The sequence below is a fragment of the Amphiura filiformis genome, chromosome 10, assembly GCF_039555335.1.
Source record: "Amphiura filiformis chromosome 10, Afil_fr2py, whole genome shotgun sequence".
In the NCBI taxonomy this organism is placed as follows: Eukaryota; Metazoa; Echinodermata; class Ophiuroidea; order Amphilepidida; family Amphiuridae; genus Amphiura; species Amphiura filiformis.
Window position 1 is genome coordinate 11,671,287 of NC_092637.1, and position 17,732 is coordinate 11,689,018.

Here is a 17,732-nt window from a genome sequence, read left to right on the forward strand (position 1 = left end):
CTTGTGCAAATATAAATAAAAGAGCTCATCCAATCTATTTATCAAAATGTAGCAAAGTAGATCCTCAAGTCACATGTTTTTAAATCGTGGAGATATAGATCACCGTTTGAAAATGGGACCCAATACAAACTTTCCGTTAACAATTGAAGCCTCCGAAACAAATGAAGCCTCCGAAACAACAGTAAACTTAATTATCATCTATGCATATCTAAATTGGTGTGTTTCATACTGATATCTGCATTGTAATTATTACTTGATATGTGCAGAATGTCATAAATTTTAAAAAAATTGACATTATGGTTAATGTTTGAAAAATATACTGATACCTTAAAAAGCCTGTTTCGGAGGCTTCACATGCAAAAAACACCATACTTAACAAATGGGTGAAAAAATTAATGTGTGATAAATCTACAATATCTGCCGCATAGAATCATTGATTCAATACACACAAGAAAATAACAGCTTAGATGATCCCAACACTGTTGTTTTCAAAAAAATTACTTCTGCAATGTTTAACAATTGTTAACATGAAGCCTCCGAAACAAAAAAAAAAAAAAATGACTTGCTGTGATAATTTAATTTTTGTCACAACTGAAATTCAATACTTTGAAGCAAAGCATGAAAATTGGTAATTGTGATATTTTTTACCTATTTTTTTATGTCAACTTGTAGTAGTTAGCTAAATATTTTACTTTTATGATCACCTGTGTTGTTAACTGAAGCCTCCGAAACACAAATCGCTTGAATTGCCAATTCTAAAAAATAACTCCAATTTCTGTGAAACTTGGCTGGGAGGTTCCTTTCATCAAGTAGTATTTGTACATGAAGTTAGACATTCAAATTATTTTAGGAACCCAATTAAAACTTAAAAAATATGTTTAAGGTTTGGAAATTTCCATTGTAAATGACACTTGATGTTAAAATTTTCAAAACTGCAATTACAAACATAGCAAAACATGGTATAAAATTTAACTTATATCTGTTGACTTACTTTGGAATGGAATTTCACATGTATTCCAGCTTTCATGTCAAAATTTTCTGAGGTTATGTAAAATACATTTTTCTTAGATTTTAACCAAAATGTTATGCAAATGTCAAATTTTTTATTAGAAATCAAAAGGTTTAAGCCTTGAAACATTATTTTACTTGAATTTAAGTTGCTTCTATGCATGATTTCAGTAAACAGAAACATATTTAAGTGGTTTGAAATTTTGACCCTAAAAATCAAAAGTTACACCCTTTACCGTGAAAATGACCATATGCAAAATTTCCTGCTCGCTGCGCTCGCATTATATGTTATGACAATTTAAGGTTTTAAATTCAGGTTCCCCAAAATCTTGCATGTGTAAGGGGGGGCAAAGATTTTTTGGCTCGTCAAAAGGGGGGGGGCAAAGGTTTTTTTGCACGTCGAAAGGGGGGGCAAAGGCAAGCGTTTTTTGGCAGACCATTTTGAGAATTCACCCCGGGGTACACATAATTATTGCACCACCCTTACTAGCCACAGACCGTCTGCTGGAATTAGTTAGAACAGGAACCATTTGTTATAATGAACAAAATAGCTGTTGGTGGTACCTCATGTTTTCACATCGACTGTGACCTTTAGTCCCCGACATTGCCCTTAACTCACATCCTCCTGACATTATTTAGTCCACTTCAAACTTGAGTACCGTACGTACCGTTAAAACAAACAACTGATGCGCAGTTAACAGTCTTTAAACTTATGATAACTCGTAACCCCGGTCCCCGCACTCTGTACATCCGCGGGTATTCATGCTTGTCAAAAATTTCGCGAAATAAGGGGTGTTTTCAGATGAAGAAACGTGATTCGCGAAACACACAAAAAAAGGGGTGTTTTTTCAAACCATGTGTTCGCGAAATTGAAAACAATTCATCAAGCAGCCTACGCGTTTCTGCCAGAAAAGGGTGTATTAGAAATATCGTTCGCGTTTTAGAGAAAATAGGGGTATTGTCGAAGGGCAAATAATTCGCGAAATCGCTAAAAAAAGGGGTGTTTTTCCCCTAAAAACTTCACGAAATGAGATGCAAAAGGGGGTGTTTTTAAAGTTCACCGACAAGCATGAATACCCGCGGATGCACGGAGTGCGGGGACCGGGCTCGTAACCTCCCTTGTGTGACTTCATAAGTGAAATCTTATTGGGTGGATTCTGTGTTGTTGTTTTGTTTTTTGTTTTTTTGGGGGGGTTGAGGCCTTGTCAATACATAGAAGGCCATGTGTTTTGAGTTGAATGTAGTCAGTACCCAAAATTTCCAATTTGTTTCCTCTATGAAATTAAATGCATGCTTTTTGATACAAATATAATCCATACATGTATAAATAGAGAGTGCAGTCTATCTGCTGGAACAAGAAAAGTATACATTTCCTGACAGGAAATTAAACAGGGAATCCAATTTAGTGATCAGCGTTGGAAATAGCCGGTATCGCATCTCTGCATTCCTGTAGCATTACTATTCAATTTGTCTACTCTATCACAAAAAATGCTACACATGACCTTGCCCTTGATATAACATTGGCTGTCAGCACCTAAAGTTTCAGTCAATGCAGTCAAAACCCAAAGGGTTCAAAATGCTTCTCCTCCTACATGTTACACCCTACAACTAAAATCAAAGTAACTTAAATGGTAAATGCTACATAAAATATTATGGTATCAATACAAAGGTTTCATCAAAAGCTTTAAATTGATAGGTAATTTGTCTAGGTTAAGGTAGGTGACACCCTTGACTTAAAAATAATCATAATTATCACACAAAATCTTGCACAAAAGTCCTGCTCCACCCTATTGGTGTACCCAGTTTCAAACACATTGCCAGAAGTGGTGTCCTGATCCTATTAAAAAGCATTCAGTTCCAGACAAGAGGCTGCTGGCAAAGATACAGGAATTCAGTGGAAGGTTTGTGCTTGGATAGGTGACTTCCTGATTGGTAGAAAGCAGAAGGTGGCAGTAGGAGATGCAGGGTCATAGTGGACAGATATTAATTATTAATATTAGTGGTGTGCCATAGGGGTCAGTCCTTGACTAATCTTGTTAATGATCTACATCAACAATCTGCCGGAGAATGTTGCATCAGAAGTCAAGTTTGCTGATGGTTCTAAAGGTGTACAGGCATATGGTTGGTGATGAAGAGGACTTAACAACATGCAGAAAGACTTAGACGGTCTGATTACTCTGATACATGGCTGCTCAGATTCAATGCAAGTAAGTGCAAACAAATACACATGAGCAGTACAAAAAAAAAACAAGGCACTGAATATAAGCTTGGTGATGAGGTAATCCAAGATGGCACAGAAGAGAAAGATATTGGAGTGATAATTACAGAAGATGGAAAGACAAGTACATGCATGTAAGCAGTGTGCAGCGGCGGCGAATAAGGCGATGAACAGCTTAAGAGTATTAATAAAATGCACCTTCATGCACTTTGACAAGAAAAGCTTAACAATTCTGTACAATACATCCGTCCTCACCTGGATTACTCAGTCCAAGGGTGGTGTCCATACCTCAAGAAAGATATTATTATGATGGAGAAAGTCCAAAGGAGAGCCATAAAACTGATCTCTAGCATTAAACATAAGAAAGACTGTAAGAGATGAACCTGTACAGTTTGGAGCAAAGGAGATTAAGAGGAGAGTCAGAGGCCTAATTGAAACATTCAAGACCATGAAAGGACTGGACATCAACAAAGCTCTCTACCTTGAAAACCCAGCAAAGAGTTCGAGGACACGTGCAACTACATGTACAAGTTGTACAAGCCAGCACTGAAGAAGCAGTTAACTGCAGGAAGCATTTCTTCTCAGTCCGAGCGATTTCGGAGTGGATTGAGCTACCAGAAATAGTTATAGAAGCAAACACAACAAACCAGTTCAAACCAGTTCAGCTATCAGCTAGATAAGTTTTGGAACATGAAAGAAATATGGGGTCGATAAGGTTGATGCCTCGATTATTGCCATCATACCTTAAGTGTAAGTGACAGTGTCACTGCATAGAAGTTTTGGTAATACATGTAAGCTGATATTTTATTCATAAAAGTGTGCCAAGACCTGTGTGGGTTCGGAGCACTTGGCGCATTATAAATCACCTTGTTTTGTTCATTTGGACTGCTGGGAATCTTATTCGCACCAGTTAGGAATCTTAGTCTTATTCACACTGCCATACAAAGGTTTTGATCGAGTTTGTTATTGATTGTGCCATATAAACTCTAGAGCTGACCCATCCATTGTTTCTCTGGACCATCAATTCTTTGTTACCAGTGACCTTTAATGAAATTGATACATGCGCTCTGCATACTACTTACACGTCTAGACCGGCCATCGTGATACAATTTTGCTCATGATGACTTTCATTGGCCAATATAAAAATATATCCATTTGATTGGCATAAATAATCCAGTAAGCTGGCATGTTTTTCTCTAGCTGTGATCATTGGTTTGTATCATTTCAGTTCTGTTACAGTATCTAATATAATTTAACTTGTTCCTTATTACAGCATTGCAGCAATCAACAAGGTGAAGTGTGATCAATTTTAATTAAAAGAGTCTGATATATGTGTAAATTGACAATGGCTACTGTGAAGAGGAGAAACAGAATGAGAGATCAGGTGAGGTCATGTTATGGAGTCTTCAAAAGTTCTGGAATTTTAAAAATTGTCCAAATTCGTGGAAAATCATAGAATTAGTATTTTACATCTAAATTCCAGAGAGGACCAATTATTGTTTGTAAGTAATGTAATTGTAATTTAAATGTAAAATGTTATTTTTTTACAGAGAGAAAGTACAAAAGTTGGAATTTTTATAATTCCAAAACTTTTTAAAAATTAATGTAAAAGAGAGGCGGGCAGACTGCCCCCCCCTGACAAAAAATGAAAGAAAAAAGTGCCCCTCTGACCAAAGGGCAAAGGAAAAGAAAAAGGGCAAGGAGCCCCTTTTCCATCAAAATTCACCCCAATCATGGGCCAAAATAGTGTAAATTACAAAATTTTTGCGCGCTGCATGCGCACATTGTAACAATAAAGCCATTTTCATCTCGATCATGGGCAAAAATAGTGTAAATTTCAAAATTTTTGCACGCTACGCGCGCACATCGTCCCAAAGAAGCTTTTTTTTAAGGTCGAAGACATGTACAGTCTCTCTAAAAAACAAAAATTGCATGTTGCAACTGCAATTTTTTTCAGCTGTGCCCTGAATTTTTATTTTGCCCCCCCCCCCCCGGCCAAGAAAGCTGGCTACGCCCCTGCCTGAGTGTAGCATCGGGAGACTTGCGAGTCATTGCACCTGTCTAGCAGTAAGGTCAATGCACATGAATGTACCTCTCTTTAGAAGGGACTGACTAGAGGTTTTCAATGAAACATGATTTTGGGAATTGCTACTTTACACAAAAGTACAAATTTGTCTTAATTCTAACGAATATAGGCAGAAGCTTTACTTCTTTTTCATCCTGTTGTCAATTATTGGCTGCCAGACATGTCCCCCAATGACAAATTCCTCCTAGGTTGTGGATTTCAGATATGAAGAACACATCAACAGAATTTTGACTAATTTTACCAATATCCCTTGATTTGTAATGCCTGATATTATTTTTTTGTGATAAAAAGAATAATTTTGGTGTTGTTTTATGAATTTGCCTAAGAAAGTACATCGCACAACTGTATATAGTGGGAGATAGGATGATATATTTTAGAAAATTAAGAAGGATAAGTCTAAGGATGGTGTCCATGTAGCATCGGTAGTTTTACCATGATTATCTAGAAACAGACTGCAACCACTGATTTTGCTTAATCTTTAGGGCAAAAGTTTATTATTTTGTTTTATGGTAGCTGTGGAAACTATTCAACAGTTAAAAGGGCATTTCGTGATCCACAGCCTCATCCCCCCACTTTTCTCAAAAAAGTTGAGATTTTCATATCACTGGAAACCTATGGCTACATAATGTTTATGTACAAAATATTTCTTGCAGATTAATTCGTTTAGCAAAGATATTGTGAAATTTGAATTTCGTTCTGGTGCACCAGAACGAAATTAAAACATATTGTCTATGGAGCAGTGTAATACACATTATCATGCATAACTCGTGAACGCAGAATCGGAATCAACTGAAATTTTGGGAATAGGCTTTTTTCATGGATATGTGCTGAAAAATGTCATAAAAAGAGGATGCTATGATCACGAAATACTCCTTTAAGCGATTTTGAAATTTTGACCATCGTGTCACACTTTGTGCCCCAACTTCATGGAGTGAGCCATGTACAAATTGATCAATTTATTTGGGGCTGGTAAGGGTTCTATTCAGGGGGATCAACCCCCTTGTCCCATCACTCTCAATATAGGGTGGTTACCAATTCTACTCAAAAGTGAAATTCTTTGTAATTTTATCTACCAGGCTTTGCTTTGATTGTTCCTCAACTTTTATCATTTAAATGAAACTGATGAATTTGTGCTGTATCAATAAATTAAACGTCATTTTGATATTCATTAGGATGGAAAGAATCCATGTGAAGAAGTCATCCCTTCAGAGGATGCTAACATGCCACCTAAGAAAGTTGTGAGAAAGAACCCTGTAATCCCTGTACCTGTAGTGGAGGCCATGGATGTTTGCCTGATTCGATTTGGCTCATGGACACCAACAGACATCTACCCTGTGGTATTTCAGTCTAATTGTATCCTGTTTAGTTTTAATCGTAAGTATGCTGTACATTGTTGTAGCCAGCCCTCGAATTAAGGATCTGAAGGGGCATGGCAACTTTTTTAGGGCAAGTTGATAATTGCCTTGGATTTTCACTGAATAGGCAAGGCAGCACAGCAGTTTGTAATATTTCAAGAGGGCATCATGGCAACTGTTGAAAATTTGAGAAGGGCACCAAAAGGCAAAGCAAAGAAAACACACACAAACTGTCTGATAGATGATTTTATAATGAAGAGGCAGGACTAGGGCACCAACGGCAACTTCATGAGAGGGCATGGCTAGTGACTGCCTTGGGTGATGAAGGACATATTTTGAGGGCATTACCGCAGTGGAGATGGGCACTCACGGCAAAATGCCGTGGGTTAATTTGAGGGCTGGTTGTAGCAACCTGACAGTTCCATCATGTTGTGCAAATGGCCTTTCACATTAAGGGCTATACCTACATGTAAATATATGTTGGCAGCTTGACTTTGGAATGAAGTGTGCATGAAATTTATCAACACTTCATGACACACCAGTGATTTGGCAATGCAAACACATTTTACATAATTATATCTATTTGAGCAAAATATGGAAAAGCTGCAAAAAGCTGGGCATATGCATGTATGCATGGCCCATCTTACCCCAGCTCTCCCCAGCCAAGCTGACACTAAGTATTTAGGCACAGGCTATTATTGCATAGCACATCCACTGGGTAACACCCAGCTATAAGCATTTAGTGTAAATAGTCTTGCTTTAATGATTAAAGAGTTTAACTTCAACACTACACTATTTTTCGCTCACCTGGAACGTTTTCACTAGTTCGACTAGCGTCTTCAGCAGATGGTGATGCTGTGATGATATCTTGTCTACAATCGGGATATCTCTCACTGATGACGTTATATGATTGACTGGATGACATCATAGGATGTTACGATGTAGCACCACTCGTATAGTCTTGCTTTAGCTTTAGTTTTAGCAAAGTTTAAAGCCCATGCACTACATCTAAAATAAGGCATCTTCTAAATAACCCTTACCATAACCCTAAATCTAGCCCTAACAATAAACCTACAGCTAATTAACCTTTTTTCATATTTGGCATAGCGAACCTTAATTTGTGACTGTTCAAGTCTGTCCTGGGTTCGCTCTGACATTCCATTTCTCATTGAATCAAGACCAACAAAAAGGTACATATTTTTTTGTAAAAACACACGACTTTGACACTTATCCTGTAACATAAAATGTTGTAATAATATTTGTATTTTCCCAACCTTCTTGCAGCTGAAAGAGATCACTGTGCCCAGGTGAGACTTGAGGCCAAAGACATTACACTATGCCAGTATAACTTGAAAAGCGAAATACCCACGATATTCCTCTACACCACACCTATGTTTGCAATGGTTTTCAGAGAAAGACTCAAGATGGTGAAGGGTAGCGGTATTTACTTTGATCCCACTAGTAGAGGTAAGCAAGAGAAGCATTTCGACATTACACCTGTATATTAGGCTCATACACTTTGATCAGTCTTAATAGATGGGCATCATAAAAGTACAAATGAGGGATGCTGGGAAATTTGTGTGATGCTGGTCAGCACAATATTTCAGATTTTCGTCTAATCTTGCCCCTCTTGAAAGTCCCTTTGCTCCTGTTTGCCCCCTCCTCAAAAAATCATGGCTACGCCACTGTCGCATTGTCCAAGTCAAAAGGTGCAATTGCTCTGGAAAAGTCGAAGCCTGACCTCCCACAAATAGGGTTTGTATCATTAGGATTTAGGAGTATACTGTGCTCTTATGTTGTTTTGTGCTCTTATGTTGTTTTGTGTTTCTGTGGTAAAGCGCTATGAAAACCAGTTTTTACTAATGTACGTTTTTGCATGCAAGTAATTAATTTTAATGATTCAGTTGATTTTGGGTTTTTTTTGTATAGGTTAAATTTGTGAATATCCTCTGTCAAAGCCTACGATGCGTATTCCACGTTTGTTGTTTTGTTCTTTTGTGCTTTAAAGCACTCCATTTCTGTGCAATATGCATTGTATATGCTTTTCCAATTTCTTGCCTCTTGCACTGGTGCCTATTTCACATTTCCATTTTTTGCTGATTCTGCGTGTGCCTTCTTTTGATTTGCTCCTTGTGTGAAATATGCATCTTGTGTTCTTTTGGCTTTGATTTTGCATGTTTATTGTTGTATATTTCACATGCTACTGTCCCATCGTTGCTCGCCCCTGACGTAACTGCAATATACATCAACTTATTTTCTTTGTTTATTTTAAAATGTTAGTTCGTATCTTTATAATTCTGTATATTTAAATATTGTTGCCATGTGTTTATGCTTTTATGTATGCTTTGTAAAGCGCATTGAGATTTGTTGTAATGCGCTATATAAGAATAAATTATTATTATTATTATTATTATATTACTGAGTCAGCAAAGTCAGGGCTGCAAATTTGGAGACTCAATTCTTGCGACAATTGCCCTAGGTTTAGTATGCGAAAATCAAAATTGATTCACCTCAATTCTACCTATTCCACACGCAATTAGTCATCTTGATTCTCTTGATTGTAAAGTTCAGTGAAATTCCATACCTGAAAGTGATTGTACAAAGATAGGTTGTATGTTGGTGTTCCTTTTGTCTACTATTCCCATGAACAAATTAACACTAATAATAATAATAATAATACACAGATTTAGAGAGCGCTTTTTAAATGAAGAAACAAAGCGCTATGGAAAAGGAAAAATGCAAGAGGGAGGAAACATTAGGTGAAAAGGTGAGTTTTTAGGTTCTTTTTGAAAGTTTGGACATTGGGAGAGTCACGAATGTGGGAAGGCAAGCCATTCCATAGAACAGGGGCAATGATGGAAAATGCTCTGTCACCAGCCGACTTGTGGGCAAGTAGCACCCTAAAGGGGGTTTGGGTGGAGGCGCCCTATGTGGTGCAGCCACAGAATTAAAACCAGAGAACCCGGACTCACCTGCCATCTTGATACACACATGGGGCAAAAATGCGATCAAGGCAATCGTCATGTGAGCGCGACATCACATACTAGATGCATTTGAAAAATGCACTTGATGCGACCTGTACGCGATACCTAAATGCTTTAAATAAGAAGCACAATTGTTTTTGTTCTTTTCCGTGCACCGTTGGCAAGGACCCCAATTTTTCGCAAATAGCTGACGGTGCAATTGTACGAGGTGGTATAGGGAATCCGGGTTCTCTGCTTTGAATTCTATGGTTGCTGCAGTTTGTATAAAATGAATTTTAGATCGTCCAGATTTTATTGAGTTTGTGAACTGGTGCAGTTTGCAAAGTTGCAATCAATCAGATCGTTGTGGTGTAAAATTGCTTCCCGAAGATGTTTTATTTGATCACCTGCAAACAGCCATCAATGTGCAGTGTTTATATCGAGACTATACCTATTGTTATTTCAGTGGAAAGTGAAAAGCGAATAATTGTACGTCCATTGAATGATCTTAGTCACTACCAGGCAGCTAAAATTCTACAGGCATTTAGGGGTATGGCTGCATGCAACAACATGTCAAAAAGTGAGTACCGTACAGGGTGTATCAAAATGATTGGTACCCAAGAGTTTCACCGATTATTAAGAAGACTTTTTTTAATTTCATATTTGGGAAATGGGACGTACAGGGCGAATTTATGTATGACAAAGGGAGGAGTGATAGTTAACATATCAATGGGCTTTATATTTTGTTTGGTGAAATCCTTTTTGTTCTTTGTAAACAATGTTTCTTGCAAAATATTTAATTAGTTTTGTTTTGTTCAAATGTGCAAATACTGCATAATATCAAAAATGAAAACTTACATGTAAGATGATGCTCAGTACTTGTAAATAATGTCCAAATTCATTCACCCGGTAATTTTTTGTGGGACACCCTGTAAGTTATAGTAAATTACAAAAATTATATTAACTGATACGATCAGTTATTACACTATCACAGTCTGTAATTTGATCAATTAAAGGAGTATTTCGTGATCCTAGCATCCTCTTTTATGACATTTTTCAGTACATATCCATGAAAAAATGAAAAAATTTCAGTTGATTCCGATTTTGCGTTTGGGAGTTATGCATGATTATGTGTATTACACTGCTCCATATACAATGCGTTGTAATTTCGTTCTGGTGCACCAGAATGAAATTCAAATTTCATGATATCTTTGCAAAACGAATTAATCTGCAAGAAATATTTTGTACATAAACATTATGTAGCCAGAGGTTTCCAGTGATATAAAAATCTCAACTTTTTTTGAGAAAAGTGGGGGATGAGGCTGTGGATCACGAAATGCCCCTTTAAACTTAATCCCTTGTAAAAAAGAAAGACAGAAGAAAGCATTGTGAAAATAATTACTCAACCAACAATTTCCCTTTAAATCACTTAAAAACCTGACCCCTCCGCATATTGCATCTATTACAAGTAACATACACATTGCTGCCACCAATTCACACCATTTGCAGCGGAAAAAAAGTCCATACTCTGTAAGTGATAAAGTTGAAGTATTGGAGTGTGTGGACTTCAGATGCAGGAACGTGCAATGCAATTGAATGGTGCTGCATCAGCACTGCTGTTTTCTTCCTTGTCAATTTTCCTCATGATCATTTCTTGTAATTTCTGCCCCGTTTTTGGCCGTTTTAGCCCAATTTCACACACTTCCAAGTTTTTTCAAACACTTCAGGTTTTTTTAATATAAAATCATTCTCATGCCTGCAAATGTGTTCCAGGCATTGGGTAGAGAGTAGAGAATGTGATTTATCATTTCTTTATTTATTATTTCATTTAGGTATAGCTCTGTAGGTCAAATATATTATGTACAGTATCAAAATAGTTGTTGAAGTTTTTCTCTATTCAAATATATTTGCTTAATGTTTTTTTTTGGTTTCTATGTATATGTGTGAGCATTCACAATGGCAGCTTAACTCTTGGGACACCCTGTTCCATTTTGTCCAAAGGCAACATCAGGCACATTAAACTAATAAAGTAAGTAAAATAACAACAAACCAACAACACATAAAAATATTTCCTAACATGAATGATCTTCTCTCATTTAGGTGTCCTCTTTGAAGAATTGGACAATGTGGCGATCAACAGTCTACTTGTTATCAGCAAACCGCCAGAAAACATGTTCCGGAGTTCCAGAGTAAGACAACAGTCTGTGTCCAATGCCTCACCACATGCTGCCATTACAAAAAGTCCCCTGCAGTCATCATTGATCGTGATCGTCGATCCTAAGACTTTGAAAATAACAAAGGTGCAGAGAATGTCGGCAGATGGCATTAAAAAGAGGTTGCCGATGATGGTGAAGTGGTGCTGAGGCGAGCCTTGAGGTCATGTACTAAGTAAGTGCAATCAACGCGTCAAACGAGTTTGAAGACGAGACTATAAAATGAGCTATGTCGCCTATATTTGTGGGTGCCAAGGTGTGTGCCTGTGCGAAAAAAAAATGTTAATCCTGAGCTTCTTTTAACAATATCTCCCTCATCATGCTTTGATGGGACATGGACACAATGACCCATGTGTACAATGTCATATGTGATGTCAACAGCTTTTTATGACAGATTTATTTCGCTGTAATTTTCAGCACCTGAAGCTTAATTGTGGGAGATTTTGGCAGAGTGCACTCACCTCTGGTACATGAGGTCCTGGGTTCAATTCACATCAGTGCAACTTACTGGGATATTTGCATTTAGAAAATGCAGCTTGCAGTCAGTTTCTGTGTAAGGTGTTTACCCCTGACTAGCCCAGTACGTCCTTGTTTACAGGTGTGTCCGCAACATAAAGCCTCCGGTTCTTGGGCCTTGGGTTCTTGAATTTGGTGTTTAAGATATTGAGAATTTGTCCAAATCTATGTGTCATTGCACAGTCTGTAAGAAGTGAGGAGAAGGGAGTGGAGGACTAAGAAAATGATGATATACAAATATTAACTGTCTATGAGTGTGATGGTCAAAATATAATCAAAAGGTGAAAGATGGATTGTTCTATTCCGCGAGCCGGAACTGCGAGTGGAATGGAACAATACATATTTCACCGAGTGATTATATTTCGACCATTACACAAATTTAAAAGGGCATTTCGTGATCCACAGCCTCATCGCCCCCGCTTTTCTCAAAAAAAGTTGAGATTTTATACCACTGGATACCTCTGGCTACATAATGTTTATGTACCAAATATTTCTTGCAGATTAATTCGTTTAGAAAAAATATCGCCAAATTTAAATTTTGTTCTTGTACACCAGAACAAAATTACAACAGTGACCTATGGAGCAGTGTAATACAAATAATCATGCATAACTTGCAAACGGCAAAATCAGAATCCACTGAAATTTTGGGAATATGCTTTTTTCGTGGATATCTACTGAAAAATGTCATAAAATGAGGATGCTAGGATCACGAATTCCTCCTTTAAAACAGTTAATATTTGTTTTATATCCCTCATACATAAATTCTTTTATTGTGCTAAAATACTATTTAAGGTAGGAAATACATTTTTTCATCAACATAACACCATGTTTTGCCGAGATATACTTCACATTTTGGGAGCTTTTGGGGTCCACCCCATAACTAAATTGGCGAGTCTAAGAGTCAGCGCACGGCTTGGCCCAGGCGCACTATGGCAAAGTACTATGATGGTAAAAACTATATCACACAGAGAGGCTGATGGTAAAAATGATAAATGGTAATCAACCAATGAACTGTCTAGAATTTATGTATGAGTAATATAATATGAAGATGCTGGCATCAGCGGTGGGGTCATATCAACAATGAGTGTAATGAGCAATATCAATCACATTGTATTTTTCAGACTAGCGAAGTTAGATGTGACGCCTTCTAATAAGCCAGTTGTGAAGCAAGTTATGGATGATGACATTATTCAATGCCGTATCTGCCACATTGTCATGGAGGATCCAAGAAGCCTTGCATGCTTGCACACTTTCTGCCTCGAATGCCTTCGAGGATGGGCCCAGATCTTGAATACAGAAGATGGACTCATATGCCCTCTATGTCATGAAGTAACACCTCTTGCATCCAATGGTGTAGATGGTCTGAATAGTAACTCCTTTGTAACAAAGCTAAAGGACATGAAGGCTATTAGTCTGCTGATGGATAATGATGTAAAGATCATGTGTACGGCTTGTGATGGAGGTGTTGACAATGAGGCAGTGGCAAGATGCGTGGAGTGTGAAGACTTTCTTTGTAGTAACTGTACCAAGGTAAGTTTGATGCACTGTAACTATATGTAGAGCCCGAAGTTCTCCGTTTTCAAATGAAAATTGACAATTCTGAAATTTTTAACACAAAATGGAAACTTGTGTTCTATCTGCAGTCGACACCTCTGTGGAGAGAGTCAATGTTTTGGGTGCACATCGGTAAATGCTCCCCATTGACTTTCTGTACAAACATGGTCTGGGAAAACTGTCATTTTATTGACTTCGGAGCGACTCATCAGTTCTTCAAAACTTACACTCTCTGCAAGTTGGATGTCAGATAAAGACAGTCAGTGCAGAGAAAATATACAGAGTCCAGTGACTTTTCACAGAAAAGTGCCAACTAGATCACCTATAGCCCATACAGCTTACGCCAGCTCACTAATAGCTTGGTGTTTCTGAAATGTAACACATTTTGAAAGCTGAGCCAAACCTTCATAAAAAGTTGGATCCTTCTCATTTTTCATGGACAATAAATGAGGATTAAATATGAATCAGGGCCTAATAGTTGGGTTTTGAGCCTTATTTTAAGTGCAGGGCCACTTTCTTACTTTTCAAGCACTGATTTTTCCTCCAAAGGTATAGGAGATTCCGATTTACCAGTGTGCACTCTGTATAGAGTATGTATGCACAATATTGAAATTGGATCATAGTGTTTAATCTAATTTGCTTTTCAATCGTGCTCTAAATTATCTATTTACTACAGGCACACAAGATCGTACGTTTGACAAAGAATCACAGCGTGTTATCATTGGTAGAATTAAAGACAGGTAAGGTCAGCCTGATTAAGAAGACCAAAAAAGAGCATTGCAAGGAACATACCGACCAGGTGCTTTGGTTTTACTGCAAAACATGTGATGTACCAATATGCAGGGATTGCACCGTGGTGGAACATCCGACAGGGAGTCATGAGCTGGTAAAGCTTGACACAGCTACGACGGGTCAGCGAGAAGAGATTCAGGGGTTGGTCGCTAAGTGTAAAGATGTAAGGAGAGATGTTGATGAAGCCATCCAGAAAATTAATAAGAAACAAGAGAATTTTGAATCTACTTGTTCCATGGTCACTAGAGCTGTTGACAGGGAGCGGGATGAAGTTGAGAAAAATATGTTGCTGATGCTACAGAAACAAGCAGATGATCTTAAAAAAAGCATTGCTGCGATGAAGACTACAAGGAACAAACTTGCCATCACACATCAAGATCATCTTCAGTGGTTGAAGTCACGTCTAAATACAGCTCTTCAGATGGGAATCAAAGTTTCAACTGATGGTTCCAGTTGTGACATTGCAGCAGCTTATAAACCGCTTATCACCACATTGAAACAGTTGGAGAAGGTGCAAATACCTACTTTTGATTTGGGAGATATTGAATTTATTAATGGACGTTCGCCGGCCACATTTGTAAATTGCATAGGAAGGATAGAAGAAAAGCAAATGACATCGGCACAGTTGTAAACAGATCCCATTAAGATAAATTTTGAGGATTGTTCCAGAACAGAAAAGTGTATGATCTAGCGTCATTTTGATCAGAGTGTATGGCTGTATGCCACAGGGGAAATTTCAAGAGTTGCAGAACATTTGCCAACAATTTCTAAGTTGCATAAATAAGTTCCTGTTCCTGCCACAAACGTTGTTCCTCCAAGACCGGCTCAATCAAAAATTTGAAGAAGTTGCAATATCCCTTTACAACTCTTAAGGTGGGCGGTCTATTTGTAACATGATGTTTTCCACCTAATTGAGGCCCATCGCTCAAACATTCTTATGCCAAGTTTTGAGTAAGTTCCTCCAGTGGTTTGGACTTGACCAATAGAACAGAACATGACTTCCAGAGTGGTCACCAAACTACCCATATTATGTTCATACCGCTTAAAGAACTAGAGTTTTGATGATAATATTATGAGTTTTCACCTGATACCAAAATCTCTATTTTGCATCACAAAGTATTTTGTGAAATCAATGGGCATTCTTTCCTAATTGCCATTTAAGCATGTAAGTACCGGTTCTCGATTGTGTTAGTACATGCAATGGTACAATTTGAATGACTTCCCGGTACTTTTCCATTGACTAATTAAGCTAACTTACACAGTAAACTTACACAATACTTCTGGACAGAAGTGACCCCGGGGAAGTGACCCGGTGGTGTTGTCCTCACTAATACCACAGCAAGGTGTTGATTACCCTTCTGAGGGTTCAATGAAAGTGTCATTTATACCACAAGATCCTTCTAGACAGAAGTGCCAAAGTGGTTGATTACCACTGTGGGGGTCTGCAAATTACTTTGTAAAACATTAATCTTTATTTTGAAATGAAAGATTATATTCAACGGAGCTTTGTGTTGTACTTATAATAAGCTTATAATAATTTCAGTAAGGATCATATCTATCAGCCATTTGTACACAAAAACAATATACAAAAGTGTTTTACGTACTATAAAGTCAGTAATGATTGTTTCAATCAATCATTTGTTAAAGCAGTAGTTTGACATGTTTCTCTTGTTCAGTCCGTTGTAAACTGAATGAAGTATTCTTAAACGTATGTTGTATAATATATTTATTTTAATTTTAAAACTAATTGTGGTTTATCGTCATAATATAATATGTAAAAAGCCTACATTCAGTAGAGATTTCAATCATTCATTTCTTGTGACCCATCTGCACAGTACAATGTAAATTGACAAACTTCAAGTGCGATATAAATGTATTAATTCTTAATCACAAATTACTTAACACTTTACTCAGTTATAAAACTTTCATATTAATTGCTTTAAAACAAATGATCATATTCCAAGCAAACACACATACATAGAACTACCTCACTTTAAACCAAATTTGACGGAAACACCCAAATTATACCAATTATTGGACAAATCTTCGCAAATTTTGCTAAAAAACAATGAAAATTCTTTCAAAAAACACCATTTCTTAAACCAAATTTTCATGAACTTGAGGGCCATCAATAAACTTAAATGCCAGAAAATGCACTCCGGGTCTAAACTACCAATGGCTGAAAATGCACCCCGCATCTGTCTCACATCCCCATACCCTCATTTCTACTAAGAACCGCATCCCCGGGTGACTGTACAGGTCATAAAAACATTTTTAAAACGTGTATGAAAAAGCACTACTACAACATTATTATTTTGTACAATGTTGTTTTAAAGACAGTGTTTTGGCAAAATATTTCTTGGCATATATTTTTGCAAAATATTTTGTCAACACTTAAGAAGATTGTGGAACGTTTTTATACCATTCATATAACCCAAAATTTATGTGTTTGCTGGGTTGTCATCATTTTTGCCAAGAATTTGTGTCGCATTTACACACGCATAGCATCATAGGGACAAGAGAAATTTGAATCTACTTGTTCCAGGATCACTAGAGGCTAAGCTATTGACGTGGAGCGGGATGAAGTTGAAAAAGATATGTTGCTGACAAGCAGATGATCTTTAAAAAAGAAAATCCCATAGGAAAATTGCCAAAAATCGGCTTGTGCCCCAACCCATCAGACCCGGTGCCTACCCCCCATGGCCGGTGACCCCTCCCCAATATGATGACACACTCTATGCCACTGTGCCTTATCGTATTTAAAATTAAGTACAGATCATTTCAACCATGATCAATCATTTGTTTTAATTAAAAACAAAGACCGTTTTCTCTTTACCTACCAAACGATTGATGACGTCCTATAAATGAATCTAGTTAATATTTCGGCCGACCCTCTTCCTCCAGCTGTCAGAAAGATAAACCTGAAATGTTGAAAATTACCTTCTTCATACCCGTGGTTTTTTTGGCAAACCTCATACCCGTGGTTTTTTGGCAAACCTAATCGAGATTTTTCACCTCATTGCACCA

General features: G+C 37.4%; 2 protein-coding genes across 3 annotated transcripts; both read left to right on the forward strand.

Annotated features, from left to right (window-relative positions):
* The first annotated feature begins 4,499 nt into the window (after positions 1–4,499).
* Positions 4,500–12,012, forward strand: LOC140162119 (uncharacterized). 2 transcript variants are annotated; one of them, XM_072185393.1, is made up of 5 exons: positions 4,500–4,610; positions 6,485–6,686; positions 7,952–8,134; positions 10,097–10,210; positions 11,731–12,012. In XM_072185393.1, the coding sequence occupies exons 1-5, from the start codon at positions 4,557–4,559 to the stop codon at positions 11,991–11,993; spliced, it is 816 nt and encodes a 271-aa protein (XP_072041494.1). In that variant the 5' UTR covers positions 4,500–4,556; the 3' UTR covers positions 11,994–12,012. The 2 variants fall into 2 exon arrangements, with proteins under 2 accessions (XP_072041494.1, XP_072041495.1); XM_072185394.1 differs by lacking the exon at positions 10,097–10,210.
* Positions 12,013–13,486: 1,474 nt separating this feature from the next.
* LOC140162500 (E3 ubiquitin-protein ligase TRIM71-like) lies at positions 13,487–15,825 on the forward strand. Its single transcript, XM_072185740.1, has 2 exons — positions 13,487–13,889; positions 14,590–15,825. Exons 1-2 carry the CDS (start codon positions 13,533–13,535, stop codon positions 15,334–15,336), a joined length of 1,104 nt encoding a protein of 367 aa, XP_072041841.1. The 5' UTR covers positions 13,487–13,532; the 3' UTR covers positions 15,337–15,825.
* The last annotated feature ends 1,907 nt before the right edge of the window (positions 15,826–17,732 follow it).